The sequence below is a fragment of the Notothenia rossii genome (genome assembly GCF_949606895.1).
Source record: "Notothenia rossii genome assembly, chromosome: 12".
Classification (NCBI taxonomy): domain Eukaryota; kingdom Metazoa; phylum Chordata; class Actinopteri; order Perciformes; family Nototheniidae; genus Notothenia; species Notothenia rossii.
Window position 1 is genome coordinate 16,554,471 of NC_136911.1, and position 22,976 is coordinate 16,577,446.

At 41.2% G+C, this 22,976-nt stretch overlaps 1 protein-coding gene across 1 annotated transcript in view; it reads right to left on the reverse strand.

Annotated features, from left to right (window-relative positions):
- Positions 1-22,976, reverse strand: part of pou6f2 (POU class 6 homeobox 2) — a 70,086-nt gene that overhangs the window by 37,025 nt on the left and 10,085 nt on the right. The window contains exons 4-5 of the mRNA XM_079662344.1: positions 13,192-13,289; positions 8,256-8,475 (exon numbers count right to left, since the gene is read on the reverse strand). Coding sequence (XP_079518470.1) covers positions 8,256-8,475; positions 13,192-13,289 — 318 coding nt within the window. The remainder of the gene's footprint in view (positions 1-8,255; positions 8,476-13,191; positions 13,290-22,976) is intronic.

Here is a 22,976-nt window from a genome sequence, read left to right on the forward strand (position 1 = left end):
ATGCACGGAGATGACTGAGTGCTCTCTGACTGACAGTAAAAGCTGAGAGAGATTGAGGGGCTACATTTACTGCTGGAGAAAATGGAGTGTAGTAGAGTTGCTTTAATAGTCTAGTTCACCTTAAATTTGAATTTCATTGTGGATTATTTTGGTAACAACTTAGACATCGAGGGCTTAAAGAAATTACACTATTACCGTAGTTTTCAAATTGTCTAAAACACATCTTGCATTGTGGTTTCTGAGCAGCTACAGTGTTGTAGATTATGGCATTAGTAAGCCTTCCCTTCCTCCCCAACTTACACAAGATATAAAATGATTGTAGAATAATCAAAAGACAATGTGGGTATGGGGAGGACATCATAGGGGTTTCGTTCTGCGCCGCTTCGCTTACATATGCTTTTGATAGCGTGCCACATACCCACAGTGCATTTGGGGAGGAATGTGAGAAGAGAGCGAAAAGAAAGTGAGAAAAAGAAATTCAGTGGGATGAAATAACCCCAAACAATGGGATTTGCTTTCCATTCTTCTGCCTCCATCTTCTGTCTTTAATTATTCCCTTTGGTTGTCTGAGGGAGCGTGTAAGCACTTTCACACAGCACAACATGCCCAGCAGCACAACACTGTCTGCCTTAGTGATGTAGAGACTTCTGAGTGACACTGAGCCTCTTGTGATTATTAATGCTGTTTAATACAACACAGGGCGGCCACTATGATTGAGGGAAAAAACAGATTTCGAAATGCATGCACTCAAAATGCAATGTGAACGGAATTATGTACAACACGAGCACTGCACTTGAGATACATTTTCCCCCCACGCTACATAAACAATGTGTACACCATGAAATGAAGGCTAATGTTTCGCAGATGCAACAGTGAAAACGTGTATTTGATAACAAGTAGCAACTGGGCTGCATTTTGTACACAGCGTTTAATGGAACCTCAGCTGATCCTGGTGGGATCCTTTGTGCCGGTTTAGTAGTTTCTTCCTGAATCGCATATGAGATATTTGAGAGCCCAGAACGATGTATGATGAATGAAGTAGCATGCTACTTATACGCTTATCGTGCTCACTGACTAGCAACAGGTTCAGCAAAGGGCAGCGGCAGTAAATGAAATTCCGCACCGGGACAATATATCATCAAAAGAAATGTATGCACCTGAAACTTACAAGCCTTCTTCAGATGCGGACACGGTGCCTTACGGGGTTGGGGGAGGGGTGAGAATAGGGTAGGGGAGACAAAAAAAGGGGGAAATGGGAGAATAGGCAGGAGGGTTTTTTTTCTGGATGGGTGAGGAGCAAGCAAGGGGGAGCAGGAGATTTTGTTGAATCAGTTCTATTTTCATACTGGCTGATCTGTGTCTTTTAACCATTTCACTGCAGCTGGAAAATGAAAGTACCAGGGCTAATTTCACAGTGAGAGCTCACTGAACAAAACCCCCCACGGCCTGTGGAAAAAGGTGCCAAGTCTACTTTGTCATTGTGAATTACGGCTGTGCAATTCAGGAAACGGGCTTGTGTGTAAAACATGAAAAACGTAGAATATACGTTCAGAGAGAAAAGGCAAGAAAAGCCTTTTTTCCTCTCACGCCTAAGTGAGGTTTACTTCTGATGTGTAGGTAACAGATATCTCTCTCCCCAAACATGCCGCCCTGTTCTGCCACAGGATCCATCTGTGATGTGTCTGCTGTTAGTCCAGAAATAGCACCCACGGGACTTTACACACTCCTCAGGCCTCCTACGGGACCTTTTAAGCTGCACTGATACTCATAAAAGCCCCCACAAATCTGGCCCCCAGATACCTCGGCCATTAATTAAGGTAATTAGGCCCTGGTCAGCAATTAGTAACCACAGATAGCTTTTAGCAGCGGCTAAGACGTCCCCGCTGGCGAGGGGTTTGGTTCCATACCATCTGCTGACAAATGTCACCGCGGACTCTTTGGTTTCACACACGGGACACTGGAGAGCTGTGTTTAAAAATGACCTCTGTGTGATCCAGACTGCTGCTGCACCACCACTTTGTTTGTTCTACTCATTTCTTTGCTTCTTTTCTCTTTCAAACATGGAGGAGCGAGCTGTATGAAAATCCATACAAGCTGTACACGGCCAGAGAGGGAATAGGAAACATTCACTGCAAAAGGTATCGATCAAAATTAGAACATCTGGGCTGAGTGTTAGTATTGATTAGTGCGTAATGCTACATTGATTCGCTTGTATTATTAAGTCCATGATAGATCCATATTGAAAATATGTTACATCAAATTATAATGTTATTTTGAAAGTGAGCACATATTAAATTGATGCTGTACATAGAGTAGTTTTAATTTAGTTTTATCGAATACATTATCATTCATATTAGGCAATTATAAAAGTAACAATTTGTGAGGAAACAGCCATTAAAATCCAATAATTTGTTATTTTTGTGATGTGGGAAAGTATTTACAAAGCAAACACCTACTGAAGGGATGGATGAAAATTCAAAAACAAATGTGGGCTTTATACTAATATGTAAGATCCAGCAGTGTGTGTATTTCATCCTGTGGCAGAGGTGTGTGATTTAAGGCACTCTGAGTAGAAAGACAGATAAAAAGAGGCTGAATACTCACATTCAACCTCAGAGAACAGATCATGCAATAACTCACATTACTGGGGAATGGGAAATAAAGGATGCAGCTGTGCTACTTTACACAATTCCACATTTGAAGCAATCGGTGATAACACCATTTTCATTCCGGTTCAGTCCCATAAAATTACCATTAACATTACAACTCATGCAGAACACAGATAAATGTAAAATGTCACCCAGTTCTGCCAGGCGGGAATTCCAGTTCCACAAGATTACCATCTCTGTCTGCTCTCTCCCACTGCACCTTGTCTAATATTTCATTTACAACATTTCATAAGTTCATTTTCCCCTCACTGACCATGTAAATCACAAATCAATTTTCATTTAAAATGCTTGACTACAGATTGTTGCTGAAAGCCTCTGAATTGCGCCTCAGCAATATGACAGACCTTTAGCAAATCTTGTGGAAACAGTGTGGTCAGAAAAGGGAGGAAAAACCTTAGATGCAATTTCTCCAAAACAACTCTGGGGCCAAAGTGGTCAAAGCATTTACTGGAAGCATTTTATACAAATATAATGAAAACAACACACTATTATGTATTCTAATCTTTATTAGATGCACCACTCGCTTATTTATTGAAACCTCAGACTTGATCGACTGGTCCACTCAACAGGAACAAAAGGCTGATTGCTATTATGATTAAAAGATGAACACTATTGATTGGGCATAATTGCTTAGGACGTCTAATCCATCCATGCAACAAACTTAAATGCTGATTATTTATTAAGGATACCAGAATAAGTAAGATTAAAAAAAGAGTTAATTTGGCTGAGGTTTGAATTATGGCACCTTCTGTGATATTTTTCAATGGCAAACTGTGAATTTGGAAGAATGGAACACACTGTTTTACAATTAAAAACATATTTACATCTTAAGAGGGTTTTCTGTTGTATCTCAAAAGCTAAGTAAAATAAAGGAAGCTTGATTAAAATTGACTGATTTGCATGTTCCTAATTATTAATGGTATTGGAAGTTGTTTGAAAATGGGTCATGTGTCAATGTGGCATCAAAACCACAAATTCAAAAAACTTAATTTCTACTACAAAATGTATTTGAATAAATGCACTACACTGTGTGCATCCACAGTGCGGACAGTGAGACACTGGCTTGTACAGTGTGTGTTTATGGCAGGAGGTTTGCAAAAAGCCTCTCTCAGTGTTTACCAGTGAGGGCAGATGTCAGGGTTTGCTGTGGAGGAGTAGACACAGCCACATCTGATTAACAATATTATTGTCCTCCTCCACACGGCCATAAAGACTTCCCCCCCGCCCCCTCCATTTATTTATTTCTATTTCAGGCTGTGGCTGTGCTGTCCTGTGGCATGGCTGAACCAGAGTGACACTGCCACCATCCACAGAAACCAAACACGAGTCAGGAGCCAGAAGGTTAAGACAAAAGAAACTACTGTGATGTCAAATATAAAATATCCAGGGATACGTACATAAAACAATATCACTCTATATTCAAATACACTGTGCGTCATTTGTTCTGTTATTTTTGTGCAATTATGAAATATCTGTAACTTGAATTCAGAACAAATCATTAGCATGTCTTCAACAAGTGAAACACCAGGGGGTAACATTTGCTCACATCTTGGCTTCAAGAGAACATCACAGTATGAATCATGAGTCTCGTGGGAGAGTGTGTGTGTGTGTGTGTGTGTGTGTGTGTGTGTGTGTGTGTGTGTGTGTGTGTGTGTGTGTGTGTGTGTGTGTGTGTGTGTGTGTGTGTTCCTATGTGCAGGTACAGTAAACCTGTGATTCAGCCCCAGTGTGAATTTGTGTGTTTGATTTGAATCTTCTCATCGCTACTCTGTACATTTTGATTGGTGATATTTTTTTTCCCGCGCCAAAGTGTCACAAAGGCAGTAACCCCACACATTTGCAAGCTGCTTATTGAAGACAAACAATAAACCAGTGGCAGATATCAATGGCAGAGATGAGAACCCGGGTGCCATATCAGCTGGGACTGCCTGGCGAAGCTGCCTCGCACTGCGCTTCATCTCCGGCAGCACCTCTCACTCTCAATTATTTGGCTGCTGTCACAACAAATCAATCAAATTATCGCTCCAGGACTGTGTGCAGCTGCTCCTATTGCACCGCTAGTTGCATTAGCTTTGAAATGTATGAGGTCTACATTTTATCACTGTTATTTATTTAATGCAGCTCTCTCCCCTGCGAGTCATCTTACAACCACGGCAAAGTTAAATCATTAAAGGACGACGCGGAATACATAGTGCTTGAGAAACACTTCAAATTAAACAGCGATAAGGGAGAAGGGATGGGTTTGGCCTCTATTGTGTTAAAATGGCAGATGTTGATGTGTGGAAATTTGGACCGCTTGCACTGGGTCCTCTTAATGCCATCTCTGAAGGCTCATTGTGCACACAAACAATGGCTTATTTATGTTCCTTATCCAAAAATGATTCAACAAATACACACATGAGGGAAAAGAAGCTCACAATGAGCAACCAGTGTGGCCATAACAAGCCTAAAAAATGATGGTTGTAACTCTCAAGCTTGGATAATGTAATGGGTAAAGGGACACAGAGGCATTCCCTCAGCAGACAGAGGTTAAGTCAGTGCCCGGCCCGGTGATCTCACCTCTTAAAGGAGCAGCAGTCAGCTGAGGCAGAAGAGATGCAGTCTGACATGTCTTACTAGTGTGGAAACATGTGGCTCTTCCCCCAGGAGCCCACCCTTTGGTGGTGTGATGAGCATAGTGATTTCCCTAATTTGTACCGTACCAACACACGCACCCCTACGAACGACACCGGCACACCGCTGAGCGTTTTCATCAAAACGACAGACATGCCTTTGATTGGCACTGACACCGGGTCTCATTACTGCAGGTGAGTGGGATGCCGACCTTTAGAAGGAAGCCTGAGTGCTGTTTTGTGTTTCCTGCGGACGAGTACAGAGGAACAATGCTCTCACCTCACCATTAGAACTCGGCTCTCTGATGTGCGGCGCTGCCTGGCTTTCAGCTGAGAGCAAATAAGATGGGATATGCTTATTAATATGAAGGAGCTCTAGTAAACTAGCTTCTTGCATTACCTTTGTGTGAGTCTTAGAGAAGAGGAGTCGACAGTTGAGACTTTGTTCTGCTTCCTCCCATTGGGCATTACATGTACAGTGCTTTGATACAAGTCGCTTACAAGTATGGTAATCATGCTTTGCTTGTTATAAAATCATGTGAAATGAAAACCTATTAAAAATGCATCAAGTTAGCATCATATCTAACATCAAAACAATCTGTAGATGTTGTGTCTGCTTCAGTAGTACATACTTACTCTATAGTTGTATAAAAATAGTGAAAATCACGTATTATTTTTTATTCACATGAGCCGTCACATTTACAGACCTCAAGCATGACCCAACCTAGTTTTTGCCTCTGTGAAGTCAGCTAGAATTGTGTGCACTCTGTCACAAAAGATAACTTTCCCCCTTGTTTAGTTTCATTGGGAATTTGTTTTTACTGCATGTTTGCAGGCATAAATCATTCTGACAAATAACCAGTTACACTGCTGCCCATGTTTACTGAGCCTGCCACAAGATGCTGCTCAGTGTTGTTTAAGCAACCACTCCAAATGTATAGCACAACCCCATTACAGTGATAGTTATTTATCACAGTCTGAGAGAGCTGCCCTCCTAAAGCTCACAGCCACTTCCTTCTATCAACATTCACTCCTGCTTTGATTAGTCTGATCAAAACGGGATCAAAGAGGCTTTTTTTATTGTTTGTTCTGATTTGATCTTTTTATTTATTTTTCCTCATTAAAACTGAATATGATCAGTTATGAAATGCAAGAACCATCTGGACAGAAAAACCCAAATGAATATATGATGTAAAATATTAAACATTGCATTGTTACAAAGAGTTTATAGCTATGCCGGCTGTAATGTAAAGAATACATTTCCTCCATTCCCCAAGATAAACAGCCTTATTAGCGGGTCATTAGCCGCCTCATTACATTTAAATAGAGCCATTGGCTGGGCTGCTTGCAGTCTCATTACTTTGCCTCACAGTTGTCTTGTGTCTGATCTGACACTAATTAGCTAGTGTGCTGTAAAACACACTTGCTCCTGAGGTCGTGAAACGAGCTGACTGCTCCCCGGCGACAGTGTGCCGCTGTATTATATGTGTGATTAATCAGGCCTGGAGCCCCAGAGGGGAGGGGGGGTGCGGGGGCAGAGGCCAGAGTTGCAGTTGTCTGACAGAGGTGCTGTGCCAGCAGGCCTCATTCAGCGGAGCTGTGATGAAGTCAGACAGCGGAGAGTGGAGGAGCGCCGCGTGGCCAGAGGGGCCCGGACACAGTCAAGACATTTAGCTTCACTCGTGACTTGTGTCACTTTCTCTCCATGGAGGTCCCTTCAATGCATCCCCTTTAGATAAGAGGACGTGCGAACAGGCAGTCTGTCATGCTTAAAAAAAGATCTGCCACAGAGGCATTTCTCCACAACTATTTTTTTCACTATCTCTCATGGATGGGGAATTTTATCAGGACATTGGATTCCAGACTGTCTGTTGGTTTGTTTGTGTACAATAAGTATGACTGAGGGCTGTTTGTTTTGCCATTCTGACACCCTGACGATGAGTTTGTCGATCAGTTCATCAGATCACTGCAGCCTTTGGGTTGTTCCTCACGCACCAGGACGAAGATCTGTTGAAGTGTGAGTCAGACAGGCCTGCTGGGCCCATTATCGTCCACTACTGATGGATACATTGAAGGGCTCGCTGGATAGATGCAGGTTTATTAAAAGCTCTGCCCACAGCGATGGTTGCTGTTATTTATGCATGTTTGTGTCCATTAGGCTTCTACTTCCACATTTCCTCACTCAGGGCATCTGTCCATCCATTTCCCCACATGAGGGAAGCGCTCCCTGCACTTTGTGCTGCACTGGCATTATTGTAATCTCCATCCTAAAAACACACTGCTTTACATGTAGCCTGGCATCTTTTTACATTAGTGCAGCTATCTCATCCAAGATTTATGACTGATGGTTTCCCCATCCATCCCTCAATCTAATGGTATAAAAGAGACAATGTTTTAAACATTAAAATGAAAACCATTTACAACTATGATCAAAAGAGAACACTTGGGCATTAAAGTTTAAAAGGCACGGATAAGAACAGCCATGTGGATGGACAGATGAGGTGGAAAAGAGATAGAAAAGTGAAGTACAGTGCACTCTTATGCACAGGAAAGAGGCACAAAGTGCTTTTGCGCTGCACTGCAAAACGCTGACCTGTAATTAATATGGCTGTTCCTCTGGGCAAGTTGAGGATAGCCGCTATTTGGGATACAAACCCCTTAAGGATTCTTACCTGACCAAGGGCTTTGTAAAGCCTTTTCATAACAGAAAAAAACAGTTCTGTGCCATACATGGACATAGAACATCTCTAGCTGGGATCAATACATGGTGTATTTATGAGTAATAGTTCCTGGTGTCTCATGTTTTATGAATCATGGTGTGTAATACAGAAACACCTTCATGAGCATCAGAGAGTGGATTTTTGAGAACATCCATCAGCTTCCTAGAGTGCCTGCATTATTTTCTCCTTTCGTGCTGGGACATCAAGTTGACCCTGTTTAGTCAGACGGATGTCTACTCTGCCCTCTTCCTTACCTTGCAGGTTCTGGAGCGGGAGCGTCATGAGCCCCCCCGCAGCAGCAGCAGCCACCAGGCTCTGGAGGTTGGCAGTGGGCAGAGAGAGGACGAGGCCCTGCTGCCCCCCCAGGTGTCCGCCTGCGTTGAAGGGGATGAGGATGGGCTGGTTCATGCCCTGCGCCGCCCCCGACATCACGCCGCCCACTGCATTGGCCAGCTGCTGGGCCACCAGGAGAGACTGCACACACAGCAACATACAGCATTGTTGGTTATATCATCACAGATGGGTGGTTCTCTGTGTGTTTCATAGGACCAAAATGATCATACATTATTGTCAAATGGAAACTTTTGACAGCTTTGTGGAATATAATGTTTCTTATAATGAAAGGTCATTGCTTTTGATGAATTCAAATGGATATAATAATATCCTACTTTCATAATGTGTTTTCTGTTATGTGGCCCTTCAATAGTGTTTTACACACTGCTGCAACAATTTTAACATTTCCCAGTTTGGGATCAATAAAGTATATCTTATCCCATCTTGTATTAAATAACTTAAAACTGAAATTAAAGTGACAAATAGAAAATAAAAGTAATATATATAATCTGTACTGTGCATGGCACTCCAATCATCTGTCCCTGGTCATGGATGTCTTCGTACATTTCAATAAATATCCATAAACATTTTTATTTTGAGGGTTTCTCATGGAAATTATTTTGTTCTCTTTCTGTAAAAGATAGAATATTTCTGATGAGTCATCCTGATCTCTGAAGCAGTTAGATACATTTTAGAAAAACATCGCACCATGAAAGCAAGACACACTCTAACATCCATTTTAATCTGTCAACTTCTAGTTTGATGTAACCCACTTATTTCTAACAACTATCTTTTTAAAATATTTACCAGCAAGAATAAAAACGATAATATCCAATATTGGGAGACTTAACTTTCGTGTGCCGCAGAATACATAATGCCGTTATACAGTACATAACAAAAATGGCATCACATTTGGTTCAAAGATATCTAAACTATTCTGGGATGCTTAATTGAGACGAGTAAAGCTGTCGCCTATGCCACCTTAGGGACTGTTTCACTAATCAATGTGTTTTGATGAATGCAGTTGTTTTGCAGATGAATTATGTGCTCTGCGGTGTCATACACTGACAGGGAAAACACTCTGCTGCTGTTACTGATAGAGATCTCATCCAATCTTTGTGGAAGCGCTGCACATTTTTCTTTCTCAGAGATGCAGAGTGATTCATGTTTTATCCCGTTGAACAAATCTCCGGTACCACAGAAATGTGCCTGAAATACACATTGCTTTTCTTTAAAAAGTAGTAGCAGTACTTTACTCCTTTGATGAGGGATATAAACCACCACTCCCAACTCTTCATGTATCCTTTCATTCACATTAGTTCAAGTGGATTCGATGCAGTCATACCCAAAGAGGGAAAGATATGTTATCAGAGGTGTCGCTCTGAGATATTTTGCACAGTACAAGATCTCTCAAATGTATTTTCCGAGGAAGTGGGTTTGGAAAACACACCAACACATTTTTCATCAAGAGCTTTGAGCCAGAAGTGGTGATGTTTGTTCCACGGTGAAAACATCTCCATGAATACACAGGGAGGACATTTGATTCTTTCTGATAAAAACCTTTTTCAAATTATGTCAGTGTTTGAGCACGTCAAACTGAATTTACACAGGAGGTATAAAATAGGAGATACTGAGGATGCTATAAAAATCAAACAGAATTACAGTTTGAATTGAATTGTTTGGAATACAATAGTAAGAGCACACTGTCGGCTTGTGTTGAGTCCACAGTAACGCAGCCTTTAGACGCTGCCAGGAAAGCATGGCTGCACGGTGTTGACTCCTGCACTCTGACTTAAGTTCACAAGCCTTTAACTCCAATTGTCAGCTATCTGCTTCCGTTCTGTGTGTGTGTGTGTGTGTGTGTGTGTGTGTGTGTGTGTGTGTGTGTGTGTGTGTGTGTGTGTGTGTGTGTGTGTGTGTGTGTGTGTGTGTGTGTGTGTGTGTGTGTGTTTGTGTGTGTGCAGCACAGGAGGCAGAGCGGGCTGCCTGGTGCGAAGACCACCGTACGCCCAGACCTGGTGCTCCTGGGTGACAGGCGTGTCACTGTGATAACCCTGCAGGGCGCAGAGTGCCTGCACCCACTCCGACACAATCCGTGATTGCAGTTTAAGAGGTACGAGGTCACATGGGTTTAAAGCCACAACGTGCACAGGGACCTCAGAGCGATTTCTGAAACAAATGAATACCTGTTTGTGCTCTTAGCTGTTAAAAGAATAAAAGAGCATTGTAAGGTGATTGTTGTTGGCAGGAGTAATCATACAGACTATATAGGATTCTTCTTTTCTCAACATTTGCTTTGATACACAACAACCGTGCATAACAAATGACAATATCTGACGCATCTGAGAGCATCCAAAATGACATTTGCCATTAACTTTCAAAATGAATTAATAATTCGAAGGCTCAAAGAATCCTCAAAGGACAATAACAAAGGCGGGACGTTTGTTAGCTGCAAGTGACATATGTTTAATCTTGCTTTTTAAACTAAATTTAATCTCGAACCGAAGCAACATATAATCAAAGACGCTCTTTGAACATTTCATCTCTGAGTCAAACAAAATGAGACTGCCTGGCTTGACAGCAAAGACAGCCTCACATAGAAGGGAATAACATTAAAAGACAATTCTGCAATTATCAGATGTAGCCCCTGATTTATTTATCATTACAGGCAGCTTTGGAGAAACAGGCAGCTGTGTTAGGAACACAGGCAGCTGCCAAGAGAAGCCTTTTTTTCTTGCAAAGAATCTTGCTCTTTAGGCTGTTTGCTGTGCCGGCTTAACACTGATTATGATCTTCATCCAACATGAGAACACTGTATAAGTAAACATCAAAATGAGATATTATAATACATTTAGCGTGAACACAATTAGCTCAGCTCTGCAGCCACAACAAACGCCTTTCCTATGAGAATCCCCAGCATCCTTCATCTAGATTTACAAGCAGCTCACTTTCTGTCATTTCGCCTGATAATCTCACTCCTCCTCTCCATAGGTGCTGTTGTACAGTGCTTGGCAGGCCTGACAGCTGAGTGTTGAGAAGTGGTCTCCTAGGGGCCCACAGACAGGGTGTGTGTTGGGCTCTGGATGGGGAAGCAGCCCCACTCAGGACAGGATGCGGTACCCAGCCTCTCTGCCCATCAGGGGAGAATAGGCCCTTCTATCTGCTTGGCAGCTTTGGCACTGAGAAATTGCCCATAATCACCCAGATAGCAGACTTTTGTCATCCTAACTGCAAGTGGGAAACAGAAGGAAGGTGGATTCATGTTGGGTAAACTACCATCGGATAATGGTTGTTCGAACAATATCCGGCTCTGGAGCGAGAATCTATCAAAACATATTGATCCTGGAACAAGAGAATTGGGTATGGCGTGCGGAGCGCCTTTGTTTCTGAAAAGTGTTAGCTTCACAGTGACTGTACTGACAGCATTAATATATTAGATGGTGACTGTTGAGGGCTCCTGCTGCGGCTCAGACTGTAACTGCCTGCTGCAGATGCTTTCCTTTAGTGTTTATTTCTTATCTATTACACAAACTGCGACTCTCACCAGCGAGGGTGTCTGTAATCAGAAAAGTGCTTTTAATTAAGCTCATTCTTCATCCCCGCTCGCAGCAGATTGACTCTTTCACTGGGGATTCCTCACCCTGTAAACCTGCCCGACGAAACTGAATGACTCTCCTCCTCCTCTCATTTTGTTTATCCCGATGAGGATTGACTGTCAGTAAGTTACACTGAGTGCAGGGAGAATGGCCTTATTAAAGACGGTGAAGGAAACCTGACGCTCTGAGTGTGTGTTGAGCGGTGACATTGAGCAACACTAATGAGATAAATGTTCATTAAACATCACAGAGCCACCAGGCCAATACATCCAATCAGATAGGACACTTTCTGATTGAGCTATTAACAGGGCTGCAGGCTCGGGCGCTTTGCTACCCTGCTTGTTATGACAAGGCCTGTATTGTCAGCTCATTAGTGCCACCACTCAATTACATCTGAAAATGACCCTCAGTCTATCAGTGTGTCTGTGAGGGTCTTTCAGAGTGATGTACTCACCAATGAAATAGGATTTCATAACTGAAACTATCAAATCACTCACATCACGGCTGCCATTAGGGATGGGACGATAGCGTTACAATGTGACCATATTTCTATGTATTCATCCTTATTTGTCCAGGGGGCCTTTATGATAACCTTATTTGGGATTGTTTAATTGTTTGTTTGGCATAAAACATGTGGTTGAAATGTTCACTGATGTCAGTATTGTACCTTCATGTTTGTTTCCCATTCCCTCTTGAGCGCTCTAGGCGAGGAGCAGGTGGTTAAACCTGATGAGGCTGGCAGCTCTCTGCTTCAGTCCGTTACATTGTTCACAGTATTTTTAGAAGGTCATCGGTCAGGTAGAATAGGATGTCATTTAAGGTATTAAAACATGTGTACTTGGGTTTGACGTACTTAAGACTTAAAGTCCAGATTCCAGGCACTTTAAACAGACATATAACAAAAGCAAATCTGTAGATAATAAAATAGGCTATTATTGCATCTGAGTAGCTTCTCCAACATGTGTTATATCTGTGATAATATGTCAGGATTTGTGTAAAAACACCTTAAACTGCTACTTGAAAATCCTGGTTTCAACAGCGCACATTTTTAAAAGTATTTTTAGATTTGTTTGTCCTACATCTTCTTATGTCAGGATTATTTGGAAAAGGAATATCTCCAGACCTCTGTAAGCTTAACAAGCAAGAGGCAAACCTTAACATTTATAGTAGAGGTGACACAACTCGTATAAACTTGAGTTATTAAGGGAGTTTTGGCTTTACTAAATGTGTGGTTCTGTGTTTGGCAGACCCCCTCACTCACCTGTTGACCCATGGAGAACGCTGGGTGGGAATGGCCCAGATGACTCTGCTCAGAAGGACTGCTGCTGGTGTCAGACTGGACCGAACCATCACAACCTCCTGGGAGAGCAACAGGCAGAGAGATCCGTGCAGAAAGAGAAACAAACAAACAAAGAATGCACCTTAGATCAACAGAGACAATATAAGTAGATAAACAAACAACACAGACCACGCTGTGATATTACAATGCGGAGGAGGGCAGTTGGGAAAGAAGGGGAATTTGTACTTAAGTGCTTTATCAATAACCGCTGCAGCGCTGAATAAATTACCAGCCAGCGGAGAGGCTCATTGATGGGGGATGATGCATACTGGCGGGTCCCCGATGGCCTAGATTACCGCTGAGAGATAGAGCTCCACCACAAACGCTGGGGCCATATTATTCAGCCATTTACATCACCGAGTATCACTCATCTAAATCCACTCCCCCCCGCCCTCCGCTGTGAGCCTGCAGCTACGAGACACAATTAGACCTGTTTGCTATGAGGGCAGGGTGGAGTGGAGCAGACAGGGACATGATAATAAGCTTGCTGATGGCTGCGGGGAAAACAAAGGACCCCGCCGATTGGATATCGTGCCGATCACCATCTCACAGACTCTCTTAGCACTGAGTGTGGATCGTAGTAAAAGTTCAGAGAGGCTCTTTGACCCTCACCCTTTGACCTCGATGATATCGAGATGGCATGATGCCTCAGTGTTGACACAAAAGCTCTCTGAGTAAATCTTGCAGAAAAAACTGTCAGAAAAATGTAAATGTCTCTCGGAATGCCTTTCACCAAACTGACTGTTCAGAAGAGAAATACCACCTGACTGAAAATTACTTAATTTAACTTTCTGGGAGTATTCATTTAAAAGGACAGAAACTAATCGCTGGAAGAATTTAATGTGATACACACTTAGATCATACTAAAGCAAGAGTGTGCCAAACGTATAATAGACATGGACATGCATCCAATCAAAATGGCAAAGGCATAGTGGATGATTTTCTGACAACTTCTTCTAATTTCAGTGTTGAAAAGATGTTGGTTCAGACGAGGAATGTCTTTTGTTATAAGATGGTGAAGGTGAAGTTGCTGAAGAAAACAAATGTGATACAACTATTTGCTATTACAAACAAGGACCCATGTTTCTTTTCTTAGAGGATGTCAATACAGTGGAATTACATCTTCAGTCCTAATTGATTTCTGAGCATGAATAGGCCGTGAAGGGCATTTCTTTGTATGATGAAAACATAGATTTTGGTTTTGAAGTGCTTTAACAACATTTAAAAAATGTATTCTTTTTTAATCAGCTCTTTACTTAAATGTATTATTTGCTTGTTTAACTGGTTTATATAAATGGAAAATAATTCTGGTGATTATTAAGAAATGAAAACATAGTTATGATTATTATATTAAATCTCAGCTTGTATCGCTCTTAATCCTACACACTGTAACTTTGAATTGATGTTCGCCTATTTAGTCGTATTTCAAGCTAGAGAGAAATAAGGAGTATTTGGAAGCTTTCAGGAGCTCTAGAAACTCAATTATTTCATTAATATTTAAAAAAAGGACTTTAGCTAAATAGACAGGAAGTGTTAAACAAGTGTAGGGACATAAAGCTTTTATAATTCATTCTTGAAAATAAAAATAAATGTCTCCTTTTCATCATAGATAAGAACAAAACAATGGCTTTATTAACTACAGATACATGTCTTAAACCCCTACTGGTAAAACATGAACAGGGGCATAATACAATTGGCTTATTTTATTATTAAACACTAATATGATCATTTCTCAAAAAGGTTATTCACAAATAATGATCTTTTAAAATATATGACACAAAACCCCTCACAAGTCAATAATACATATTTTAAATTTTCTTTCATGCAACAGCTCTACAATAAAGTTGATTTTGTAAATGAAGTCCTGCTATCTATGTGGAAATGTGTTTGAAGGCCACAAAACCTCATTGATTCACACAATTTTGGTAACGAATAAAAAACATGTAATCACATTTCCATTGATCTCCATCGATTTCCCAAATGGAATATTTCCTGCTTTTCAAAAAAGAAAGCAGTGAAAAGTTGTGTCTTCTAATTCATGAAGAGAATGAAACGTTGTTCTCTTGTTAAACGTTGCATGCAGTGGTTTCCTAGTCCTTTTCGAAAAGCTTCATGCAAAGCGGGCTATAGAAAAGCCTTGCCAGAAAGATCTCATTGCCTGTCAAGTATATTCAAGCATTACATTTTAACCTCCCGTCCGCCAACTTAAATCATTTCATCTTTACATAAAATTCAAATAATTGGTGAGTGGCAGAACCTAACAAACCTCCAGCATTTGATGGCTGATGTGAGAGCCCAGGGGGGAGCCTGCTTTTCGAGCTGGTTTCTACCTCTGGCTGCTGGCCCTGCTTCACGATGAAGGTCCACATCCTCTCGCTTATCAACCTCGCAACGCGGGGATATTTTTGACAAGCCAGTCTCTTTTAACCAATTATTTCACCCATTATGGATCCCGTTGTGCGCTAGCCCCACCCTGGCATTAAGATCAATCTGAACATACAGCAAAGACTTTATGGCTGGATTAGAGTTGATATAAAGTGACAGATAAAGAACAATTTCATCTTAATCTGCTGTATAAATTCACATTTCTTTTTAGAGGGTAAATATTGGAAGGCAATATTTGTTTTTTCACGGATTTTATCAGGTAAAGTCTGAGCAGTTAGTTCTCACCGTGGATGTGATCACACTTAAGTTATGCCTTTCAGTCTTTCTATGTCGGTTAACAGCCACTTTTAAACCACCTCCAAGGATATTTTCCACACTTTGATAACATGAAATAAATGCAGCAGTGCTACAGGAAAACTTTTGCGCCAGTAAATTACCTATTTATCATCACAGCAAAGCTAATTAACTAAATGAAGATATCCAGCTATAATGAAGGGATGAGACTTTATAACATTACCAATGACTCTAAACTGTATTGCTCATGACTGTAGTTAAGAGATTTGTTGTGAATAATGTATTCTATTGGATAGAAAGTGTGGGAGACTTACTCAATAACGATTCCTTGATGCCTTCATTTCACAATAACTTAGAAAGCTTCATCCCCTTGCAAATATCTGTAACGTTAACACGTTTATCGCGGGCGAAACGATCGATAAAAATAACTACACATGCACATCGTCCCCCAAAGGATTTGTGTAATTTCTTTAACTAAATTAAATAGCTGACAGGAGAAAAGCCCAGGGAGTCAGTCTTCAATTCTTTTTTATTACTTGAATTGTGTACATGTTTTGCTTTTCTTTTCTTAAAGAAATGTACTTATGCAATGTAAATGATCATTGCATGGATTTCCAGATGGAGATTAATATAATATACAGGGAGAAATGTCTTGATCAAACTTTGACTAAACAGAAAGTCCTTTGATGCTGCGATTATACAGAGGTTATACAATGAGTAAAATGGAATGAATAAATGCGTTGATGTGAGGAGAGATGAAAGAAGAGGCCAATTGGATTAAGGAACAGGCGATGCACATTCAACACAGCTTTACATTCATCTGGGACATTCAGGCTTCATCTTTCTTAGCAGTTTAAATGGCGTTGTAACAGTTTAAATGTATATACGCATGTTTTTTCAAGGCCTATACTGAAAATGAGAAGATGACTTGAATCAGGTCTTATCAATTCAAAAAGCATACTGATGTATTAATATTCAATGAAAATAACTTTTTACGCAAGTGAAACTATTATATTTAATACAGAACACAGAGTGCCATTTGATGTGCCTTATGTCATGGGAATATTGCCAATATCCGCCACCACTATATAAATTCTCTTTCATTGATCACTAAAGTGGCCACTGGAGAGCGACTTTCAATGCCACACAAGGCTGAAGGTCTCTCTGTGCGGTGTGTGTGTGTGTGTGTGTGTGTGTGTGTGTGTGTGTGTGTGCGGGGGGGGGGGGGGGGGGCAAAGAGCCATATTTATTTGACTTGGTTCAGCCGGTCTTAATGCAGGGTGCCCCAAGGACTACACCACAAAACAATTAGCCTGGATTTCATAAAGCAATCAGCATGCCACCTTGTCTAATGCAATCGCTTCATACATTGACAGTCTGAAAAAATGGGTGTTATTGAAAGCTTTGTGTTCATGTTAGCTTTTGCCTCAAAGCATTCATGAATCAATTTTTGCCCATAAAAGAAGCTTTAACACTTAAGCTATTTTAGTGGAAATGCATTATGTAAGTTGTCAAATGTACGAGAGAGGCCTGGTAACGATTCAGGCTATTCAGAATGAACAGCCAACCCCCATTTTTATAATGGTCCTTTTGAAAATGTCTGGCTGAGTGCATGTGTTTGCTATTAAGATGGTGTCAATCATTTTCAACTGAAATCTAATCCACGGAAAACAATTTCACATGTGAACACATTTAAAAAGAGCGAAGATTATAAGATGATCTTAATTATTATAATAGATTGAACTATTGAAGTAGAGAATTATAGCACAAAAACAGCAGTATCATTTTTTATCATCAAATGTGTGTCGCCGCTCTGTTGATTCAGAGCGTTAGTGGGACAGCGATCTGTGAGCTAATCAAGCGTAAAGAATGGGCCCAGATACAAAGAAAAAAAATGCATCATACATAAGCTTTAATTCCATCAATACACAACCAATTGTCCCAGATTGTTTGACCATTGATTTTGTTAATACCACTTTGAAAGTTGATGTTGCATTGCAGAGAGAGCTGAGATAGAAAGAAATGTAGAGCGACAGCTCATTACACTTCTCTATCTAAAGCCCAAAGAAATGTTACAAACAACCAATGGCGCTGCAAAGAAGACTATCAAATAAAATGTTTGCTTTATAGTGATTTACTTAACTCCTTGTAGAATATAAGAGAGCCAAACTCACCAGTGATTTAGCTCAGTGTTTCATTACTCCCACCAAAGCCCTCAACAATAACACAGGACATAATCTGCTGCCAATAACTCCAGGTGCTCTTAGTCAGATGGCTCCCTCTGGACCAGCAGGGTAGTAATACTCTGTTTAGAGGCCGGGGTGGAGATGCTGCTATAGGTCAATAGTGTTTCTGGGGATAGAAAATCACCAGAGACGGACTTTTGAGTGGCTGCCTGTAACACTATTAGCTACATTATGGCTACTGCTGCTATGAGAGCTGTCATTTCCTTAATTAAGAGCCAGCTCAGAGCGAGAGGGAGAAGAGGCCACGGCACTCTCTGCAGGCCCCTAACATTAAAGCCTGATCCTTCATCCCGCGAGAAGGGAGACCTTACAGGGGAGGGGAAAAAATCTATCTCATTCATTATTCTGGCACGAAGTGGAATAATGGAGTTAAGGAATTACATAGGAGGTGGTGCCGTGGAGTGTGCCGAACAGAAAGGATTTTACACCTCAGCGGTTCTAGGGCTATTTCTTAGGTGATTGTTAAGCGACAAGCAGTGGAGGGAACACTCAGAGGTCAGAAGAAGAAGGACAGTCAGAGAGGACGCGATGGTTTTATAGATGTCTCACAAACAAAGCAAAAATAGTGCACTTCAGTTTGTGAAAGTAAGCGGCCACTTTCTGATGAATGGATGAAGGATCTGCATGCGGAGGATGCTTAAAGCAGTAAGGACCCTCTGCTCCAACACTTATGCTCTCTTTGGGGGCCACAGGTCTTCACCAAAAGTCTCTTTGACGTGAGAGTGCTCCAGCTCTTACCTGCCTCTCCCCTGATGCTGGAGTGGAGATGGAAACAGCACAAGCATGAGAGGGACCAGAGGGAGGTAAATTGGTGAGAAGAGGCAATGCCCATTTCAAAGGTCAAGAAGGAGAGATGGTGTGATGGAGAGAGGAGGACGGAGAAGGGAAGGGGAAAGAGGAGGGGGGGGGCTTTGTGTTGCATCTTCACGGGGGGACTTGGGACACTTTGCACATGAGCACATCTGTTATAGAGCGTCCTCCTCATTCCCAAAGCAATGTCAACCTGATTAGCTCCGGGTTGAAAGAGGCAAATAACAATCCAAATTATTTCTCATCCTTTTACAGGCGTCAGTGAAGGCGGGACGCTGAGAGGAAGACTAGCTTTAGAGAGCTGTAAGCCTTTTAGGAGAAGCCTGCTTCACTGGTGCTCCTCCTTCTAAATTACTTCAATCATATTTGCTGTAAATAGGATCCTGCTGCCGGCAGCCAGCAACCCTGTGCTGAATAAAGGCTCTCCTCTCTCCCGTGTCTCATATTTGATCTGTGGAGAAAGCCAAGGCTTTTATGCCTGGAGTCAAAATTATTCTCAATTAGTTAGTTGATTAAAAAAATGAAATAATCAGAACCTATTAAGTTTATTTCCAAGCAAAAAACCCGAATCCATAACAAATAGTCATTATTTTCTCTTTTGGTTCTATTTAAGGTTGGCCAGGGAAACAATCGGCATCTTTAACTATAATTAAATCGATTATATATATATTATATATTCATTTCTAACAATAATTCCCAAAACATCATTATTTGAGGTTATTTATTAAGACAAAAAGTCTAACAATCACTTTTTCAAGCTTCATTGAGGATATGTAGGTTTTCTTCTGGCATTGTTGTAAATCAAAAATATATTTGTTTTCCCGTTTATTGAGAATTGTGAAAATAGTTGAGATGCAGGTATTTTGAATATTTTCAAAGCAAAATAATTGTTTAATAGTAAACAGAATTGAATAGTAATCAATAGTCGCAGCTGAAGTACAACACAGTATTTTAAAGTGTAATCACTTTAAACAGCATCTTTTTGGCTTTGTGTCCATCCTGCGTCTGGTCAGCTGCCGGACATTTAAAAGTAGCCAGTGGGGTGTGAGGATGGTCCACTGCGGTGTGTGTGTTTGTGTGTGTGCGTTGGGGGCTAGACACCCACATGTCATGCCTGACACATCAGCCTGGGCCCCCCAGGCTATCCGGCACTAATGCTGCCTATGTCCCACTTTCTACCCCTTGCCCCTCAAAGCCTCCACCTCTCCCCCCTCCTCACCCGGTCCTTCTGTCATAGAGGTATAATAACAATGGATCACAGCCGCGCTGCAGCACAGGCTCGGTCACTAAAGGAAGCCATCAGGTGATACACAACTATATCTTACTTTCACTGCAAGCTAATCAGAGTTGATGTAGAAATGAGTTTATCTGGAAAAGCTCCTGCATTAGTTGTTACTGTATTCCCCTGTTGCAGGGATATTTACAGAGATCAGTGGGTAAAGGTGGAAACAAGCAAATAATCATGTAGCTAAAAGACACCCAGCCCACCCCATCACACACAACCCCTCCCAACACATCATTCTGGTGGAGCAGACAAATAGTAGAAGGAGGGACGTCTGGAAATAGTATTGCTTTGAAGCCCATAACTCTATTCTGGAGGAAAGAATCATCACAGTGTTATTCCACATCCTCAGATATAAAAGAGAAAAAAACATAATAACTTCTCGATAGCCTGGATTTCCACTGCCCTATACTAGCAACCCCCACCTCCTCTCCTCTACCCACCCACACCCATGCCTCATCCACCATACACCCACTTCTCCTGCCTCAATCTTTGGTTTCAAAGGAAGCGAATCAGCCAGAAGGACAGAAGGTTATGCATTAGTACTGGTCATTGCTCAAAGAGCGAGTGTTATAAATAATAAAGGCTTGTGAAGGACACAAGGGCTGTGGGATGCATCTCTGGTTCACGCCACACAAGTCAAAGACAAGATTGTAATTTCTATTCCGAAAATGTGACCCTTGTAGCTTCAATTACATCTCAACAACACCAACCGTGTCCGTGCCAGGGGAGATGTGACGCCTCTTTGTTAGCTCTACATGAAAGGCTTATTGATATTGGTTATGGAGCGCATGCTGAACAAAAAAAACGTGTTTTTATCTGAAAATGAATTCCTAACTTAAAGACGGTGTATAGCTAAGATAAATGCATATTGAAATTCAATTTATTTTCGCCACAGCTATGTAGGGCCTACCTACAGAACTTGTGATGTGCTTTTGTTTGGAATACTTTCTAGTCAAGGCAACAATAATCTTCTTAACTTTAAATACACCAACCACGGGGAGAATTATATTGGCAGTTATATGGAAGTTCTTTGTTTTGCTCAAAGTCATTTCTGCCTAAGCAAGCATCCGTGAAACCTGATGACCTTTACTGCTGTTCACATTGAAAACAAGAAGTGTGCCTTGTGCTCATCCTTGCTGTCCTCCGTGCCACGCAGCGATTGTGTTGCTGTAGCGATGGGCACTGCGGGCACATTAGCAGAAGTATTACACCTACTTTACAGACATGCATTAAGCTTGATTTCATAATGAGATCCACATCCTGGGGAGAGACGTGTTCCTCCTCGGTCTCCTTTATCCTCTCTTATTTACTCTGCGCGGCCCATTCAGCGCTGGGTTTGCGCCACTTTATTACTTAACCTCACCACGCAACATTACGAGGCTCTTTGCATCAGCAAGCAGCCTATCCCACCATGCATCCTGCCCACTAAGCTGATTACACAAAAATAATAAGAAAGTGTGCCTCCAGCAATGTGTGTGTGTGTGTGTGTGTGTGTGTGTGTGTGTGTGTGTGTGTGTGTGTGTGTGTGTGTGTGTGTGTGTGTGTGTGTGTGTGTGTGTGTGTGTGTGTGTGTGTGTGTGTGTGTGTGTGTGTGTGTCTCTTGGTGTGTGAGAATTTGCACGTAACACATTAGTTTTATCCCATATCTACACTAATAATAATAATAATAATAATAATAATAATAATACAAAGAAGTATGCATTTATTATTTAAATATGGAAAATGAATATACGGTACACAAGTAGTGTATTTTACAGTTTTGTAGAAGGAATTATGCAAGATGGTGTCAAATCTAATCAAAGTCATATTGTGACTTTTGAAGTCAAGTTCCCATTTGGAAGCAAAGAAAGAAAAATTATGAAACTTAAATTATGTATTTTCTATATGCTTGAAGCTGACTAACCACTGTCGCCTTTTTCTTTTCTTTTTTTCATCTACATGTTTTATCTCCAAGACAAAGTCCAAAAAGAAAACAGTTTTATTGCAAAAAACAGACCTCTTGTAAACTGTAAACTGAATTTGGTTTCTTTCAAGCCAAATACAATATCAGAAAGGTGCAAATTGGAGCAGAACTATGCAAAAAAATAAAAAATCTTTTAAAATGTGTTTAACGCACTTTTAAATGGAAAGGAAGAAGGTCTGCAACTGTTCTAATCATGCGTCTCTAAGAACTCTCCATAAAAAGTCCTGTGTGGGTGATCAGTCAATGAACGGTTCAGATAAAAATGAATATCACTTTATTGTAAGTGAAGCCTACAGTAATAGACCTGGAAATACATAAAAGCTAAGAGCAGCATTTCAGAAGCTGTGGCATTTGGTTTGGACTTTTTGTTCTGAATGACCTCCAATAGCAGGAATCAATGAAAGATTCATTTTTGCTCTTTTGGGGAGGGGGATCTCTAGGTGACCTTTGTGAAAATGTTCCACCATTTTGGCAGAATCCGAATAAGTGCAGACCATTTCATGTAGACAGTAAGTGTATGAAATGAGTGCTCCTGTCGTTCCAGCCTGGCTCCCTTTGACAGCATGATGATAGAAGCGTCACATCCTTGGGAGAGTAAATGCAAACTGACAAGAGATGAGCCTTTGGTTGCTGAATATAATACGGAATTGTGCTCTGAGTGTCTTATTATCTTGTCTGTTGATGTCTGAAAGGGGGAGATTTGCTTGAGAAGAGAAGACAGAAA